Genomic DNA, 17,067 nt, shown 5'->3' on the forward strand with positions numbered 1-17,067 from the left:
AAGGGCACTCTCTCCATTTGCTCCGTCTAGCCTTTGCAAGCGAAATTCCTTCCCTGCGTTCTCCCATACTGGAGCTATAGGATCACATGATGCATACGTCATGGGCCCTTCCTTTTTATATTTTGTATTTATTATTTTTTTTCTCACACTTTTTGGCTGCATGTCACAATTTCGTGCGCTGTGCACGAAAACACCTGACTAGCGGTATAAGTCAGTGCTACACAAATACTGAGGCAGATGCAAGTGAATCACAGAGCGTGATCGTGCACTGGAAACCAGTAGAAAATTATATAGTTTTGCTCTCTGCACGCATGACTGCACGACGTGGGAACAAGCAGACAAAATGGTAGTACAATGATACCTCGTTAACTCAAAGTAGTTCTTCTTGTTGCACTTCTTGTTATCAACTGGGCTTATTTATTGCCTTGCTTTAATATGCTTGCAAGTTCTTTCACTGTAGTGGTGAAATAGAAATTTCAGACATAAAGCAGGTGGACCATGTGTAGTTCAGCATTGTGCATGCGCATTCTAGCACTCGCTACTATGTGAAAGGAAAGTTCCCAAGTTACCTTACTAAGCCCGAGTTTTTAACTGCTGAAAGTTTGGACGCAACCACTTGTTGTCATGGGATATATGCTTAAAACCCATCAACATTATAGGAAAATTCAATTTTAATGCAGCTTGAAAACGCACACTGTAAGTGAGGAGCACATTGTGGTGGTCCCATGGATGTGTTCGAGTAGCTGCTCATTGTGTGAATGTTAATGGTCGGTTCATCTGCATGTGGCAACTTCTCCCCTCTGTGAACAAGGCTGTGAACGAAGCTCTTCCCCTCTCCAAACAGGACCAAGTGGACAGCTTGCAGTTCGCCAATCACAGCTGCCGGTTTGTGAGTGGTTCCAAGGACGGCACGGCCAACGTTTGGACCTACGAGCGACAGCAGTGGAGATCAACTAGACTTCGTATGGCCACCAAGTTGGTGGGGTTAGTTCCTCCTTTTGTCTAATTGTGTTCTTATTGTTTGTTTCTTTTAATGTTCTAGGGGATTGGTGGTGCAAGGTAACATTATAGCATTTCATTTGTGCTGCCTCAGCAAAAAGTGTTGTGCACTGTGTTTAAAATGGTAAGGATCTCAGATCCTCTTGGTAACAAAAGAAATCACAACACTTTATTGCAAATATACAAAACAGGTATTTGTTGCTCCTCCTCATGTGTGCTATCTGACATATGTATAAGGAGCAAAACGTACTTGGGAACATGCTGAGGAATGAAGTCTGTTTGACTAACCGCGCGATTGCCGAGAGAATGCTTCTCATGCCGTGCTGCAACGCTTGTGCCATCTCCCGTTGGAGCTGTGCAACTATAGGCACCAACTCCTACTGTAACGAGTGTGTCATGCGGGAAAGCAGAACTTCAGGAGATGTGAAAGTCGCATAAGACAAATGTTGCAGAATGTGGGAGTCGAGTGTATCCATGAATGCTTTGCACTTCATCGAATTGCTGTAGATTAGCTGCTGTGTATTAACGAGGGCTGAAAATATAGTAATAGAACTCAACTGTTAGATCCTTTTTCATCCATTTCCTGTTTCACTATGGGGTTGCTGTGTCTGTTGAATTCCACATTGCCCTATGAGTAGCTCATTTCTTTCTTGGCTTCTTGATGCTGAAGACATGAATTTCTTCCCTCAAAGTCTGCTTAGGACAAGTTTGTTTCCGGAAGATTGTTACATGACTTCTCAAAAAAAGAGAAAATGGACAACTTCTGTTGAGAGCAGAAGTTAGGTATGCTTTGAAATGAGAAAATGGCAGACGAGCATTGACTCGCATGTCGCAGAAGATTGCCAAGATAAGCAAAATGACAGCAAAATCTGTGCCGACTCACAGCAACACCATAGGGCACTACAACTTGGCTATAAGAGAGAATTAAAGGGGCATATCTTAATTCGCAATTTTGCCCACTGGAAAGTCCTCTTTAACACTGAACATATGGTGAGCGTGCCTAAAAATTTAATCTGCCATTGTAGCCCTGTTTTCTTGTCAAGTGCCTAAAGCTTGCCAATGCGTCCAACTTTCAGCGATATAATCACATTGTGGTTTGCAAGCACTTCACCATGGCAGACCGACCCGCTCGTCAGGGATATCACACGACCACAACCTCTGATTTTCATGACATGTAAAGGAGTTCTGCCTAACATGCTGGAAGCCACGCTTCACTTGGCAAGCATTTTCATTTGGTCACATTAAAACATGGTACAATTTGTTTTGTCGCAGATCTGAGGAACAGGTGGAGGAGGACCCCAAACAAAGGTTAAAGGTGACCATGGTTGGATGGAGCCAGGATGACCACCTAGTAGTGACTGCTGTTAACGACCATTCCATCAAAGTTTGGAACTCTCACACTGGCAAACTGAAGCATATTCTCTTGGTGAGCGCTCCTGTTTACGTCTAAATAGGGCCAGTGCTTCCTATTGACAGACTTTCCCTTTATAAATGGAACTAAATACGTAAATTAAGTGGTTAGATTACACTTCTGGCATCCTATGCGACTCTCGCTACTAGTATAGGCATTGTAAGTTAAAAAGAACTCGGAAATGCTTTGAGATTCACTGGTAATTCGTACAGCCGCACGTCAAATAGCGACCCCCTTGTGTTAATGTAGAGTCACTTGTTCAGTGTAGAAATAGAATTTTCATCTCGAGATTGTTCTTGCAGTTGATTAATCGTCACTACAATATTGATATTTTGCACATTATTGTTTGTTCGACGAGTTAGTTTTTAGAACATATTTAGCTGCAAGCAACTGGGTAACTGGTCGAATTCAGCGGGCATGATAATAATACCTAATGTAATGTTACATTGACTTCTGCTGGCATTGCTGGAATTGAGGCCAGGTTTCTGTGAAAACCAAGGACACAGAACAGAAAGAGCCAATGAGTGCAGTCACTTTCATGTGTGTTTCAAAGCAGTGATTTCTTGCTTTGTTAGGGGCATGAGGATGAGGCATTTGTTCTTGAGTGCCATCCAGAAGACAGCAGAATCCTTCTCAGTGGTGGACACGACGGTCGCATCATCATCTGGGATCTAGTTGCAGGATGTTCAGTGCGGAGCTTCTTCAATATGGTAAGGATTAATGAAGGTTCCTTCTTGGTCTACCCAAGGTTTTGCTTTGCGATGCTCTTATGGTAATTATAAGCAAAGACTTGTTGCGCACCCTTAGTGCCTCTTCGATGTTTTGATAAGGACTGAGCAAAGAGTAGTGTAAAGAACTCATTGTATTTTCGTGCACATAAACTCACCCTTGTGTTTATGGACAGCCCCAGTTACCGTATGTACAGTCGCCGACCGATTTTCCAGTCCAAAAATTCGGACATGCTCGATTATTCGGTCTGCTTCGCGGCACCACCATTCTCCCCATAGACCATAATGTATAACAACTGCCAAAAGTTTGGACACCTTGCAACCTCTCGTCTGATTTTTCGGACACTCCTTGAGCCAACTCGATCGATGGTACTTGCCCCCACCGACTCTGACCGGTGCATGGTTCGACTTGCTGAATGCCATTTTTGTTTTGAACTAAGCCTCCTTGCTGCCCCATGAGGTGGCGCTACTGGAAATTCCCGCCCATCATCATCATTGCTGCCTGGTTCGGTAGAGTGGCTATGATTGACTACAGCAGTTTCGGTCTCAGCCTAGTAAGCCATCTCACCATAGCCATGCCAAGGCAATCCAGCAGCTGATTTGTTTCTTTCTTCGTGCACGACGCTGCGAGTAGGCTACGTTTTTAGTTTGTGCGAATGGTGCCGGCGTGACAGCGCAGTGGTGTTTGCTTTGTGTGCTGTGTCGAGGTTGCGGTGATCGAACGTGTTAGTATACGGAAACGTCGCGTCAAGTGTCCAATGGTGCCCATAGTGCCCGCGCAGAACTGCGCTGGGAAATGCTGGCAAGCGTGGTACGAAATATACCACAATGTCAATGGCGAAAAAGATCGCCATTGTGCAGCAAGTCCTGAGCGGCCGGTCTCAAAGCGGAATTCCTCGAGAATTTAATATTTCGAAGCAGACGGTCTCAGATTACATGATAAACAAGACGAAGATTCTTGCCGAAGCAACGAAGTCTTCCTCCAGCTTGGAAAGGAAAAATTTTAGATATGGCAGCCACCCGAAGCTCAAAGAAGCCCTCCACATGTGGTTGTGTGCTACAGTTGCCAAGCGGATTCCTGTGTCTGGAGACCTTCTGAAGCAGAAGGCAGAGACGCTCGCTCTCCGGATGAACATTGAGGGCTTTATGTTCAGTGATGGATGGCTCTGTAACTTCAAAAAAAGGTACAACCTCGCTTTCAAGAGGATGTCTGCCGAGAGTGGCGCCGTCGACCAGACCCTTGTTGCAAATTATCGCTCGGAGACTCTGGAGTCACTGTTGTCCCAGTTTTCACCAGATGACGTTTTTAACTGTGACGAAACAGCTTTTTATACTATAAGATGCTGCCTGATAAGACCCTTTCTGTGTCTGGCAATCCCTGTCACGGCGGGAAGCATAGTAAAGAGCGCGTCGCCATAATGGTAGGTAGCAACATGTTGAGGACAGAAAAGCTTCCGCTTCTTGTGATTGGTAAATCAAAAAGCCCGGGGTGCTTCAAGGGAGCGAAGTCGCTGCCCGTGTGGTATGAGGCCAACACAAAAGCATGGATCACGCAGCAGCTCTTCAGCGACTACGTCCGCAAACTCGACAGGAAGTTCAAGTCGCAAAACGAGAAAGTACTGCCTTTTGTGGATAACCGCGGTGCACATGGTCACATCCATGATCTCCAGTGCACCCACTTGGAATTCCTGCCGCCCAACACCACGAGTGTCCTCCAGCCCATGGACCAGGGCATTATAAAAAATTTGAAGGTCCTCTACAGAGCATGCCTCTTGAACCGCATGGTCGTCTGCATCGACGCCGGCAAGCAGTACGCTGTTAGCCTTCTGTCGGCAATAAACATGCTTGCGGATGCCTGGAAGGCGGTGGCCCCTGCCACTCTGCAGAACTGCTTTCGGCACGCTGGATTTGTTATAACCGATGAAGTGAGTGCCATGGAGGCCCCAGATCTGTCGCCTTCCGATGTGCTCCCTACTGAAGCCAAAAATGTTCTTCGAGACCTGCGCAGTGCTGGCATTGCGATTCCGGACACTGTCTCATTTGACAGTTTTACAGATGCTGACAGTGCTGTACTGACGTGCCCAGAACTTGACAACGACAAGATCATTCGTCAGGTTTCTGCTGCCCCGCCGGATGATGACGCACCATGTGCGCTGCTGCCGTCGCACACGGAGCTTCTACAAGCAGTGACTGTGCTTTCCCTACAGTGAACGCATGACCCTCTCCGAGATTGAGGCTGATCTGATTGCATGTAAACGGAACAGCGTGCAATGGCGCATTCACAATTTCTTCACGCCTGCTGCCGTGCCCGAATAAGGGCGTGGAAATAAAGAATTTTTTTTTTTTTCTGAATCTGTTCATTCGGACATTTCCGCGGTCCCTGTGAGGTCCGAATAAGCGGTTGGCGACTGTATTCAAAAATAGGTCGAGCACAAATATAGGTTGACCCCTATACATTGGACTCTCTTTAAACGGAACCTCAAGGGACCAGGGAAATTGATTCCATTTATCTGGAGTTCCATCTACTGAGAGAAAAAACTGGATACAGTTGCAAAAATACAAAACCAACCGACCATGAAGATGGCGTTGTGTTTAAGCGATTTCCGTTTATCGAGATTCCACTGTATATTGAACTCTCCAAGAAATTTAGAAATATAATTTGAATATAGGCTGACTCATCTCTTCTTTAAAAAGCAAAGAACTTCGAACACGACACGCCTTTGTTTACGTAAGCGTGGCTACTAAATATCACTAGTTGGTGCCACAAGCTGCATCTTTGTCAGAACTGCCAGAGAAGTTGTCCTCATTGGAAACTCTGCAGGCCTCCTATGCACCCCAGACATCATCATCCTCGATGCCGTCGAGGGCATTGCATATGCAGCATTTTTTAAAGCCACTCTGGATAATCTCCAGACTGGCTTTATCGTGAGCACGATAGAGGAACTCTGTTAGCTCAGTACTTTTGCTAGCCTTGTTTACGAATATAGGTTGATAAGAGCTTATCTTGCATAAGATTTCCCCCCAGGAAAGGTAGGTCTGTATTCTAACAAATACAGTACGTGTCTGGAAAAGCGTAAAATTTGCATATAACCAGCACCAGCATCGAAATCTTTATTACAGGGATCTGCAATAAGATACAGGAATCTTGCACAAAGCAAAGCTCCAGAATTGTGTGACCAGTAATCACCGTTTTTCTTGCTGCTCTTAGTGCACAGGGCTGCTTCACAGCAGTGCAGGGCAATTCATTTATGTGCAAATTTTGTCTTGAAGTGCGACTTCACTGCACTTCACTCTGCGTTGCCATGATGCCGTGCCTGATTTTAGTACTCTTGTATGAGCCGTACTGCTCTTTCAAATTTATTTACCAAGTTATATATGTAAAAGTACTGCGTAAATCTGTTCAAAGCGTGCACCACTGTTGATTACAAGACTAATTGCTCTGTTTATCTTCTCAGATTGAAGGGCAGGGACACGGAGCAGTGTTTGACTGCAAGTTTTCTCCAGACGGCCTCTTGTTTGCCTCAACTGACTCTCACGGTCATATCAGCATCTTTGGCTATGGCTCAGGAGACCCATACAAGAAGGTGAATATTCCCATCCTGCTGTACCGGGTACATTTTGTTATTTACCTTGGAACATACCATGCATGCGGGTGTTTACCATGCAGCGTTTTGTGTTTTTGTCGGTAGGGTAAGTGCCTTTGATCTCTGTGAGACATCAACTTGTAGCACAATCTTTTATTATTACCATCGCTACTCAAAGGTTCCGAGTGTCTTGTACTTGATGACGTAATGCTGCAGAACCTCGTTCATAAGATTTGTAAAAAATGTGCAAGAAAAAAACATACTAACCGGGGAAACGTACAATCCAAAGTTACCAAAAGTTCAGCAGAGTCGACTATAGTTAACATTTACGTAATGCGAAGCCTTGTGTGAATTGTTGCAGCAAAAGACGGTGATGTGCACCAATCTGGTGCAGCCTGAGTGACCTGAAACATACATTGTCAGTTTTGCACTTTCGGCAAGTTTATATTTGTGCTCCTCAAATTTGGCTTGGCTCAGCAGCTTCTTCGGATGGAGCATTCTTTCTGGCAGAAAGTTTTTACATGCCCACTCGGCGAGAATTGCTGTGGCACAAGATGCCGACATGCTTCGAGCTGTGGGGCCCAAGATGTGCATTATCGATATAAGGAGGGACACAGGTCTTGAGAAGAAAAAAAAAACTAGAAAAATATCGATTTTTTTGCAGATAACATTTTCAGTACCTACAGCTACTGTTCCTTTGATTCACCAAGTTTCACATCTCGCGGAAGGCTATTTTGCACGCAATATCAATTTATAACAGCACTGTGAGCTGAATTTCGTGCAAAAACAACCCTTTTTATCGCGGCACAAAGCTCTTTTCCTACATGCACGATCGCAGCCATCTTGGTGTCGTTGGAAAGAGGAGCCTTTCTTCTTGTAATTTCCCGCCAAAAGTGACTCCGTCGGCTCGCCGCTGACGTTAAAATCCGCGAAGAAAAAAAGTCCATATGCGCGAGCGATCCCATTCGTCGACTAGCGCGCGTGATCAGAACTGCGATCTGTGGCTGGCTGTGCGAGATTCCTGTCGTCTGCTCCATTCTGCAGGCGGCGCGACGGCATGTCTTGTAGGTTTGTGATAAATGCGCAACAATAACCGATCCACCGGGGAAGTTCGCCACAAGGCACAACTACAGTAAAAAAAAATGAAGCATTTTGCTTATAACTTTCCAAAGCATTCCATTCCTTTGTAGAACTTCGATAATCGTCCACATCGTCTGCCGCCAACCGCAAGGGATGCCGAAACCGCGAACGATGCCGAAGTAGGCCTAGCCAGCACGCCTACAAGTGAGTGTGTTTCGGACAGCATGCGGCCGATCCACACGACGGACCAAGTCCGCGGGCCGATCGGTCTCGTGATGCGACGTCACGGCCCGCCGCGTCCGGTCCGGCGCAGAACACATCCACACGGCGGACCGCCATAGCAGACGGCAGAGCAGACCAACCAGCTACACTCTCGGCCAGAGTGTTATCATTATTATCATTCCGGCTCGTGTCCCCCAAAGCCGGGAACTGCTCAACAAGGGATACGAAATAAAAAACCTCCTCGTCACTCCAAGAGGACACGGTGTTTAAAAAATATATATGCGGCACGCACGTGTAGACAGAACGGCGGACATGAAACGACTGGCTTTTGCTGAGCCGAAAACTAGATTGGATTTGGCTGAAGACACTCTGTTGCCGGACAATATTCGTTGGCTACGCCAAAATCGCTGCGGTTTGCATGCGGTCCGCCACCAAAACTGAAGCGGGAAAAGCCTCGGCGATTTGTTGGACCGCGAGGGCTGCGGTACTGCACGGGCCAACGGTGGTACGCACGAACTGGTGACGTCCTATCATGTGATGCGCGGACCGTGGTCCAAAAGAGCAATTTGGTCCATCGTGTGGATCGGCCTTAAGCTGAAAGAGTTACAGCCCACCGTTGTAGTCTGGCGGCCGCTATGGTCGGGAGGCGACTCGTCGGCCCAAGAATTGTTTGTAGCGGCTTATGGTCCGAGATTAACGTAAATTGTCGACCATAAATATAAAAATGGAACTTCTTGATGCCAAAAATTAAGGCAAGTGCCTCCTTTTCTATCTGGCTATAGTTTTCTTCGGTCTTTGATAGCGTCCTAGAAGCGTAAGCAATGGGTCTTACCGTGCCGTCTTTCATAACTTGCGATGACACGGTGCCAAGACCGTACGCAGACGCATCGCATGACAGCTGCAATGGTAGCACCGAATCGTAGTGCGCAAGAACTTTGGCAGATGGTGGCACTGTTTTGATGGCTTGAAATGCATCCTCGCATTTTTGGTCCCAGGACCAGGAGACATGCTTCTGTAACAATCTGTAGAAGGGCGTAACAGGCGTTGCCAATTGCGGCGTAAACTTGCCATAGTACCTAGTTAATGAGCCCAAGTAGCGAATGCAGATGTGCTATGTTAGTGGGTGCTGGGGCTTTCAGAAGAGCTTGAACTCTTTCGTTTGTTGGTTTCACGCCCGTCCTACTGATAACATGGCCAAGATAACTTGCCCAAAATCAGACAAAAACATGCAGACATTTGGTTTGTATGTTTTATTGTTTCTTTTGTCACGATCGACGACACGCCACACGTGGTCCCGAACTACCGCTTTATTTTCCGGCACGCCAACCTTCCGCACCACACAACCACACACCGAGTTTTTCCCTTCTTTCCACTCTCCTCCCGCACGCTCGCGCCGCTGTCCTCCCCGCACTCACGCCACCTGTTCGTCGCTCAGTCAACTACCGTCGATCCCGCGCCTGGCCTCCGAGAACCGCGGCTCCTCGTCATGGGTCTTGGGCTGGCTTGCCGCGGGTCTTGCGCGTCGCAACTCTCCCCCCCCTCGAATCGTGAAGCTGTGCTGGTAGGGAGGGGCCATGGCTCATGGTAGAGCATCAACTGATCAGCATGGGCAGTAGTTCGATGACGTCCTGTAGCAGGATCGCTCAAAACAAAGTTATTGTCACCTAATCGTTTGATTACACAATAAGGTCCACTTCGCCGCGGTGCCAATTTCGCCGAAACGCCCTTGGCCGCATCACTCAAGGTATGGGAATCCAGGAGCACAAGGTCACCCTCTTTGATGGTTGTTGCCTGACGATGACGGTCGTAACAGGATTTCTGCACCTTCCAAGCAGCTGCCTGATGTGACCGAGCATACTGGAGGGCCTCTCCAAGGCACCGCTGGAGTTCCGCAGCAAGTGCATGGTGTGCTGCTTTTGGAGGCTCTGTGTCTTCCTTGTCGCTTGTAGGTTCCCATGGGGTGCGCAACTCGCGGCCGTAACACAACAATGCTGGAGTATATCCGGTGACAACACTCTCGGCAGTACGCATGGCAAGGGCGATCTCAGGTATGTGCCGGTCCCAGTCTTTGTGGTTGGAGCAGTATGCCCGTAGACACTGCTTAATTGTGCCATTGTGACGCTCCACCATTTGGCCAGCCGGCCGGTAAGGCACTGTGTGGCGATCTTTGATGCCCCAGTGTTTCAAGAGGTTGCGCCATAGTGTGCTAACAAAGGGCTTGCCATTGTCACTGGTGATGGCCACAGGTGTGCCATGGCGGCAGAAGACTTGCACCATGCACTCCAGTATTTTCGCACTTGTTGCTGCTCGTAGAGGGAAAAGCTCTGGGAACTTCGTAAATTTGTCAATAACTACCAGCAAGTATTTGTGGCCCCGGGGTGTAGATGGCAAGGGCCCGATAATGTCAACACTGAGCTCTTCCATGGGTGATGTTGCCCACTGACTGCTCATGAGGCCCTCTGGTTTCTTGCGCCGAGCTTTTGTGCGCTGACAGACAGTACAGCACTGCACATACTTTGATATATCTGCTCGCATGCCCAGCCAGACGAATCGTGCAGCCACACGCCTCAGAGTTTTGAAAAATCCAGCATGGCCTGCAGTGGGATGGTCGTGGGCCACCTTCAGTGCCAGCTGCCGCAAGTGACTAGGTAACCACGCTACCTTGTGGTTGCCTCTTTGCTGAACCAGCAATCCGCTTGGCTGCAGTTCCGTTGTTTCGGCCAGATCACGAAAGAGGCGATGATCAGGGTCCGAACTTGGGAGCTGAGTCCCTTGGACCACTGCCTTCAGCTTTAAGAGGCGGTCATCACGAGCCTGTTCTTGTACCAGCTGTGTTGTGTCACTCAGCAGCGAAGAGTCAACCTCCGAGGCCACAGCTACTTCATCAAATGTAATTTTGCCTTCAGGTTCTGGAGCAGCAATGGGGAACAGCGTCTCATGTAGGTTGTCACTTGGGTTGTCTTCACACTGGAGAGGGGCTCTACTCAAGGCATCAGCGGGTATGTTTGCCAGCCCTCGTCTGTGCTTGATTCGGCAGTTGAAGCCCTGCAGCCGAAGAACCCAACGCTTGACCCTGGGTGAAGCTTGGTCGGTATGAAACATCCATGCCAGGGAGGAGTGGTCACAGTGTATTTCAAACTCCGTAAATTCAAGATATGCCCTGAACTTGTCCACTGCCCAGACTACTGCCAGGCATTCCCACTCCTGGACAGTATAATGGCTCTCGGCTGCTGTAAGGACTCTGCTAATGAAGGAAACAGGCTGCAGACCATCAGGGCCAGCCTGCAGCAGCACAGCTGCAATGCCAATGCCACTTGCATCTGTCTCCACCACAAAGGGTCGATTTAGATCTGGGAGGCTTATAACAGCATCCTGAGCTAAGGCCTGCTTGAGTGCAGTGAAAGCCTGTTCTTGGCACTCCTCCCACTGCCATGGCTCGTTCTTCTTCAAAAGGTTGGTCAGTGAATGTGCCGTCAGTGAAAAGTGAGGGATGAAGCTTCTATAGTAGCCGGCAAGTCCCAGGAAGGCTTGCAGCTGCTTAACTGTACTGGGTCTAGGGTAATCCAGCACTGCACGCACCTTGTCCTCATCTGGTCTGCACTGCCCAGGGGAGATGATGTGACCTAAAAACTTGAGGGACTGACGGCAGACCTGTACTTTATCTGGATTAATCGTAAGGCCAGCACCCTCAATGCGTTGTAGCACTTCCCTTACATGTTCAACATGTTTCTCCAGTGTCTCTGAGTATACAAGGACATCATCTAAAAATGCCATAGCAAAGTGGTGATTGATTCCCTGCAGCACCCGGTCCATTAGGGTTTGAAAAGTTGCTGGACCACCTGCCACCCCGAAGGGCATCCTCGTAAATTCAAATGTACCTTGATGGCAAATGAAGGCCGTTTTAGCTATGTCAGCCTTGCAAACAGGAATTTGGAAAAACCCTTGGGAGAGATCAAAGCTGGAAAACCACATTGCTCGGCCCAACTGCGCTAGCAGCCAGTCAGTTCGAGGCATTGGGTAGGCAGGTACTCGGGTGCGTGCATTTAACGGACGGTAGTCCACAGCGAGCCGGTAGCCTCCAGACTTCTTTGCAACGAGCACTGGGGCGCTAGTCCATGGGCTGGTGCTTCGTCTTATAAGGCCCTGTTGTAGGAGGTCATCCACACAGCCCTCAATGATCTTCTGCTTCTTTGCATTCACTGGACGTAGCTTGCATCTCACGGGCGCACTGTCCCCCGTGTCAATGAGGTGCTGAGCCAGGGTGGTACATCCCGCAACTGTAGTAAACAGATGGTTAAAGTCATCGAGAACTTTACTCATGCTTGGGTGTAGTTCCCTGGTGCCAGCCTGATGCATGTTCTCTATGCCTGGAACTACAAGCACTTCTTCAAAGAGGCTGTGCAAGTGGTACGACTCTCCATCTTCTATTGCAAGTGCTGTCGCTGGGTCCTTTTCACGCTTAGCAAATGGCACCATGCACTGTGGATCGGTTCCAATCGTCCACCCACCCAGCGATACATGTAAAGAGATGCCTGTTGCTGTTAAAAAATCTCTGCCCAGCACAATGTCCCGACACAAGTCTGGCACACACAGGAAGCGTTGATTGCGGCTGCTTGTGGCCCACTTTATTTTGCACTTGAGGGAAGTCGTCGACTGAGACCAACCTGTTGCCAGGCGGAGTGCTTGTTCCTGTGTCTTGGGTTTGGCGCCCGCCTCGACCGCTACCCTTGCCGCCGGCAATCCAAGCAAGCTCACACTCGAGCCTGTGTCCAGTAGGGCCTGGAACGTCGTCCTCCCGATCTGCACTTCCAGGAGAGGCTCCTTGTTGCCGGCCAAGGCCGCTACTTGCAGCGCAGTCTCGTAGGTGCTTGCCGGTGCAGCACCTACCGTCCCCCGTTTCCCGTACACTGAGAGCGGATATGTCCGATCCCGTTGCATTGGTAGCAGCGGGGTGGGCCGCCACGCCGACCTGTAGGGCACTCGCGGGCCATGTGACCGACGCCTCCGCAGCGATGGCAGTTGAATTCTCTTTGGTCACGCGGCTGGTACCTTTGGTGCTGTGACGGCGTTGAGAGATGTGGCGTCCTTGTGGCGAATGCGGCCAATCCGTGCAATTGGTCTCGGTGGTAGGAGGGCTGTATCGCCGCGGGGTGCAACGGCCAGGGGGATGCCGCCGGCGGATACTGGAACGGCGCGGCAGCCGCTGTGATCAACCCTCCGGGTTGTGTTCCCGGCACGCCGGCCACGTTTATAGTCGATTGGAAGGCCAAGTCTCTCGCGACTTGGTCAGTCGGGGGTGGTGGTGGCTTGTACTGCATGCGCCTCCAGAAACGCTCCATGAGACCGTCAGCGGCCTTCGCCAACTCCGCGAGACTGCCGAACTGTCTTCCCTCCACCAGATCCTGGAGTTGCGGGTGCATCTGCCGCAGCACGCGGTCAACCTTTTCCGACTCGGGCACTTCGCCGCCAATCCGGTCGTAGTAGGCCGCGATGGTATAAATAAATTCCTTTAAATTTTCTTGGGGATGTTGCGTCCGGTGCTCCAGCTCTTGTTTCAAGCGGCGCTTCGCGTCAATGGAGGAGAATTCCGCAATAAACGCCGCAGTGAACTCCTCCCACGACGCAAACGAGTTCACGAATCGCCACCACAACTTCGCGCTACCTTCCAGCGCAGCAGGCACAATGTGCGTAAGCCTCTTGTCAGCTGCGACACCGCTGACCAAACAAAACGTTTCAAGCCGGTCCAAAAATTCCTCGGGGGACTGATGGTCGTTGAACCCCTTAAACCTTGGAGGCTGACCTGGCTGACCTCCTGTGGAGCGCGGAGCGCAGTCGCTCACCGGTTGAACCGCCGCCGCCGTTGTCGTAGAACCCATAGGCACTGCCTCGGCCGCCATCAGTCTTTGTCTGACAGCTGCCGCGATTTGCTCGCGTTCCATGGTAGATCCGCTCGTCTGCCCCAGCAGATGCTGTACCAATTGTTCGGGAACGTCCACTGTCTCCATGTTCACGTAGATCCCGGACGAGCCCCCACTTGTCACGATCGACGACACGCCACACGTGGTCCCGAACTACCGCTTTATTTTCCGGCACGCCAACCTTCCGCACCACACAACCACACACCGAGTTTTTCCCTTCTTTCCACTCTCCTCCCGCACGCTCGCGCCGCTGTCCTCCCCGCACTCACGCCACCTGTTCGTCGCTCAGTCAACTACCGTCGATCCCGCGCCTGGCCTCCGAGAACCGCGGCTCCTCGTCATGGGTCTTGGGCTGGCTTGCCGCGGGTCTTGCGCGTCACACTTTTCATCTATTCAAGCAGCATATTGCACAAATAACAGATGTTGTCTTGAATAATTTTAGAAGTCACATGCCACCACGAGCGACGTCACACCACAAACACGTGTAGGTAGGCGCACTAGCATGTGTACGTCACCCTGAGGAGAAGGGCGAACGACGTCCGGATTGATATTTCAGATCTTTCTGCAGCGCGTATGCGATGCAATACTTTGCAGGCACAATCGTTCTTGTGCATTGTATGCACTGCGCTTGTCAGCCGAAAGTCGCCAGACCTGGTGAGGGGCCCTCTAACCAAAATGTTTCGGTTCCTGCATTAGGTGTTTCTCTTAGTGAATGTGTGTGCTTTTTTGATAGTCCATCATCGTGCGAGAAAGAAAGGGCCTGCGGCTGTGCACATTCTCTCCTTGGATATACACTCTGTCGCTTATTTTCTTTATTACTCCTTTTTACATTTTTACATCAATGAGTACCCCATGTTCGATGTCGGTTGCAATGAATTTTCTTGCTGCTGTTTAGTGTAGCCAACGTTTCTGTGGCTGCGCCTTGAGCAGTAGTCATTTGCACACATCATGTTTCGAGTGCATAGAAGCTTGTGCACACAAGCCTAATAAGTATTGTGCGTTCTCCTCCCGTGCTCTTGGGAAAAAGTAGTGCAAACAATCACAAGGGCATTTATTGCACCTTTCATAGATCAATGCCTGCTAGCTGAGTCGCTATCCACAAAACATGCCGATGGGTGCGCGACAAATCTAGGAAGTCCAACTCACCGCGACCGGATAACGAGCGAATATGTTCACTCCATGCTGGATCCCAACGCCTGGTCGTTCGCGCGTACGGTCACGCGAATGGTGGTGCGTTCGAAGGAGGCCACGTTAGACGGTCTCGCAGAAGCATGGATCGGCGCCTACGCGGGACGTCCGTGGCGCTCGCCGGCCCGCAACCCAGGAGAAAGCATGTTCTCCCTTGCACCCCCAAGTAACCCTGCCGTGAGGCGGCGTTAGCAGCGCAACACTCGCGCCATCTCTCGTATTGCGCTTCAACTACACCGACCGCCGCGGGCCCCAGGCCACGCGGAGAAGCCGCACTGCAGGATACGGAAGCTTTGCAGGAAAAACAACAGATCAGGGGACTCGTGAGAGTCTCGCATCCCCACAGTATATGTACGTTACGCTTCGCATATGGAGTATGAATGGATTAGTGCCATGGTACCATTTAGAGGCAATACGAAGAAAAGTGAAGAACACTACATTAACTTTTCAGATTAATGAACTTTTGAGAAATCCCCTGCTGACCTCGTAAAGTTTCAATGGAAAAATGTTTCAGTACTACGAACTTCAGAATACCAAGCTTTTCAGAATAACGAACATTATTCAGTTTCCTTGTAATGTGAACAACGCCTCAGTAATACAAAGTAATATTGAGAAATCCGGGGATTTTTAGATTTCTGTGTATCCTTCTCGACAGCCGAAACAGTAGGCTAGCTGACGACAAGGCGCAAATAGCGAACACAGTGACATACGGGTTCAGAAAACTCGAGACTGTGTCTGAGAAAAAAACAATGCGGGCAAGAACATATTGATTTTTTCTTATCTATTGCGGAGGGCAAGACACATCAAGTTTTCCGAGTGCATGCTTCGTCCAGAAAAGTGTCTCCTAGCAGAGGAGGTGCGTCTCTTCCTTCTTTCACCCTTCTTTTTGTGCACGCCTCTTTCTTTCGCACTTCTTTCTGCGGCCGTACTAGCCACACGCATGGAGAAATGTAACCTTCATACTTGTGGGGATGTCATACAGTCGCACTTCGCACTTTCCGGATAGTGTCGTTTACGCGCGCGCTTGTGCTTTGGCATAGTTCAGGTGCCCGTCTCGAGCAAGGCAGTTGCTGTGTCCACGGCAAGGAATGTGAAAAACAAACAAACAGCAAGGAGCGTCACAGCTTGGAGTTGATATGAAGCTACCTTTCTGTCCATAGTTTTCTCCATGTCAGCGTCTGCTTCACGTGTGTCACTCTTATTATGCGGTGCTTTGGTAGTGCGTGGCAGCGGAATCTATGGAAAATAGCAACAGCGCTTCTGAGATGTCAACAGCAACATTTTCGTGGATAGCTCTTATGGTGACAACTTCTGAACTGATGGATTGATGGGCAGAATCGTTAACTTTTTAGCTTTCACTATAACGGCCTTTAGAAATAACGAACAATTTACCACACTCCCCTGAAGTTCGTTATATTAAAATTTCACTGTACAAACAAAAGATTGTAATCTGTAGCCTCCATCCAAGATCTGAAAGCGCCCGTGGCTTGTCGCTGCTCACTCCGCAACATCTTGGGCGCCATGTGCAACTAGTACAACATCTTTCAGTAAGGCTAAGCACTGAGAAACCTAGAATCGATCTTGGAAAGAGTGCTAAATAGTCATGAATACTTTGCTGTCGAAGCATTATGCCAAAAATCTAGAGCAAATACATGCGTCAGGTGGGAACTAACTGTGCAAATGTTGCACGATGACTTGGAAACTATGTTTTAGTGCGCAGCTCCAAACGGCGTGTGGAGGCTCGTAGCCTTAGCTGCACTGCCAACTCATTGTGAGACAGTATATAGATAGATATAAGAGAAAGAAAGCGTATCAGGGGACAACATGGCCACAATTAGTACATGACGGAGTAATTGGAGACATATGGGAGAAGCCTTTGCCCTGCAGTGGGCGTAGTCAGGCTGATGATGATGATATAGATCGATGGCTTATATACG

General features: G+C 49.2%; 2 protein-coding genes across 2 annotated transcripts in view; one reads left to right on the plus strand and one right to left on the minus strand.

Annotated features, from left to right (window-relative positions):
* Window positions 1-17,067, minus strand: part of RpL24 (ribosomal protein L24) — a 493,457-nt gene that overhangs the window by 316,477 nt on the left and 159,913 nt on the right. The window lies entirely within an intron of this gene.
* The window catches only part of BRWD3 (bromodomain and WD repeat-containing protein), a 78,308-nt gene that overhangs the window by 25,175 nt on the left and 36,066 nt on the right, over window positions 1-17,067 (plus strand). Inside the window, exons 12-15 of the mRNA XM_055065968.2 lie at window positions 845-984; window positions 2,272-2,425; window positions 2,986-3,120; window positions 6,594-6,722. Of these exons, the coding sequence (XP_054921943.1) occupies window positions 845-984; window positions 2,272-2,425; window positions 2,986-3,120; window positions 6,594-6,722 (558 nt within the window). The remainder of the gene's footprint in view (window positions 1-844; window positions 985-2,271; window positions 2,426-2,985; window positions 3,121-6,593; window positions 6,723-17,067) is intronic.

Source organism: Dermacentor andersoni, chromosome 6, assembly GCF_023375885.2.
Source record: "Dermacentor andersoni chromosome 6, qqDerAnde1_hic_scaffold, whole genome shotgun sequence".
NCBI classification, from domain to species: Eukaryota; Metazoa; Arthropoda; class Arachnida; order Ixodida; family Ixodidae; genus Dermacentor; species Dermacentor andersoni.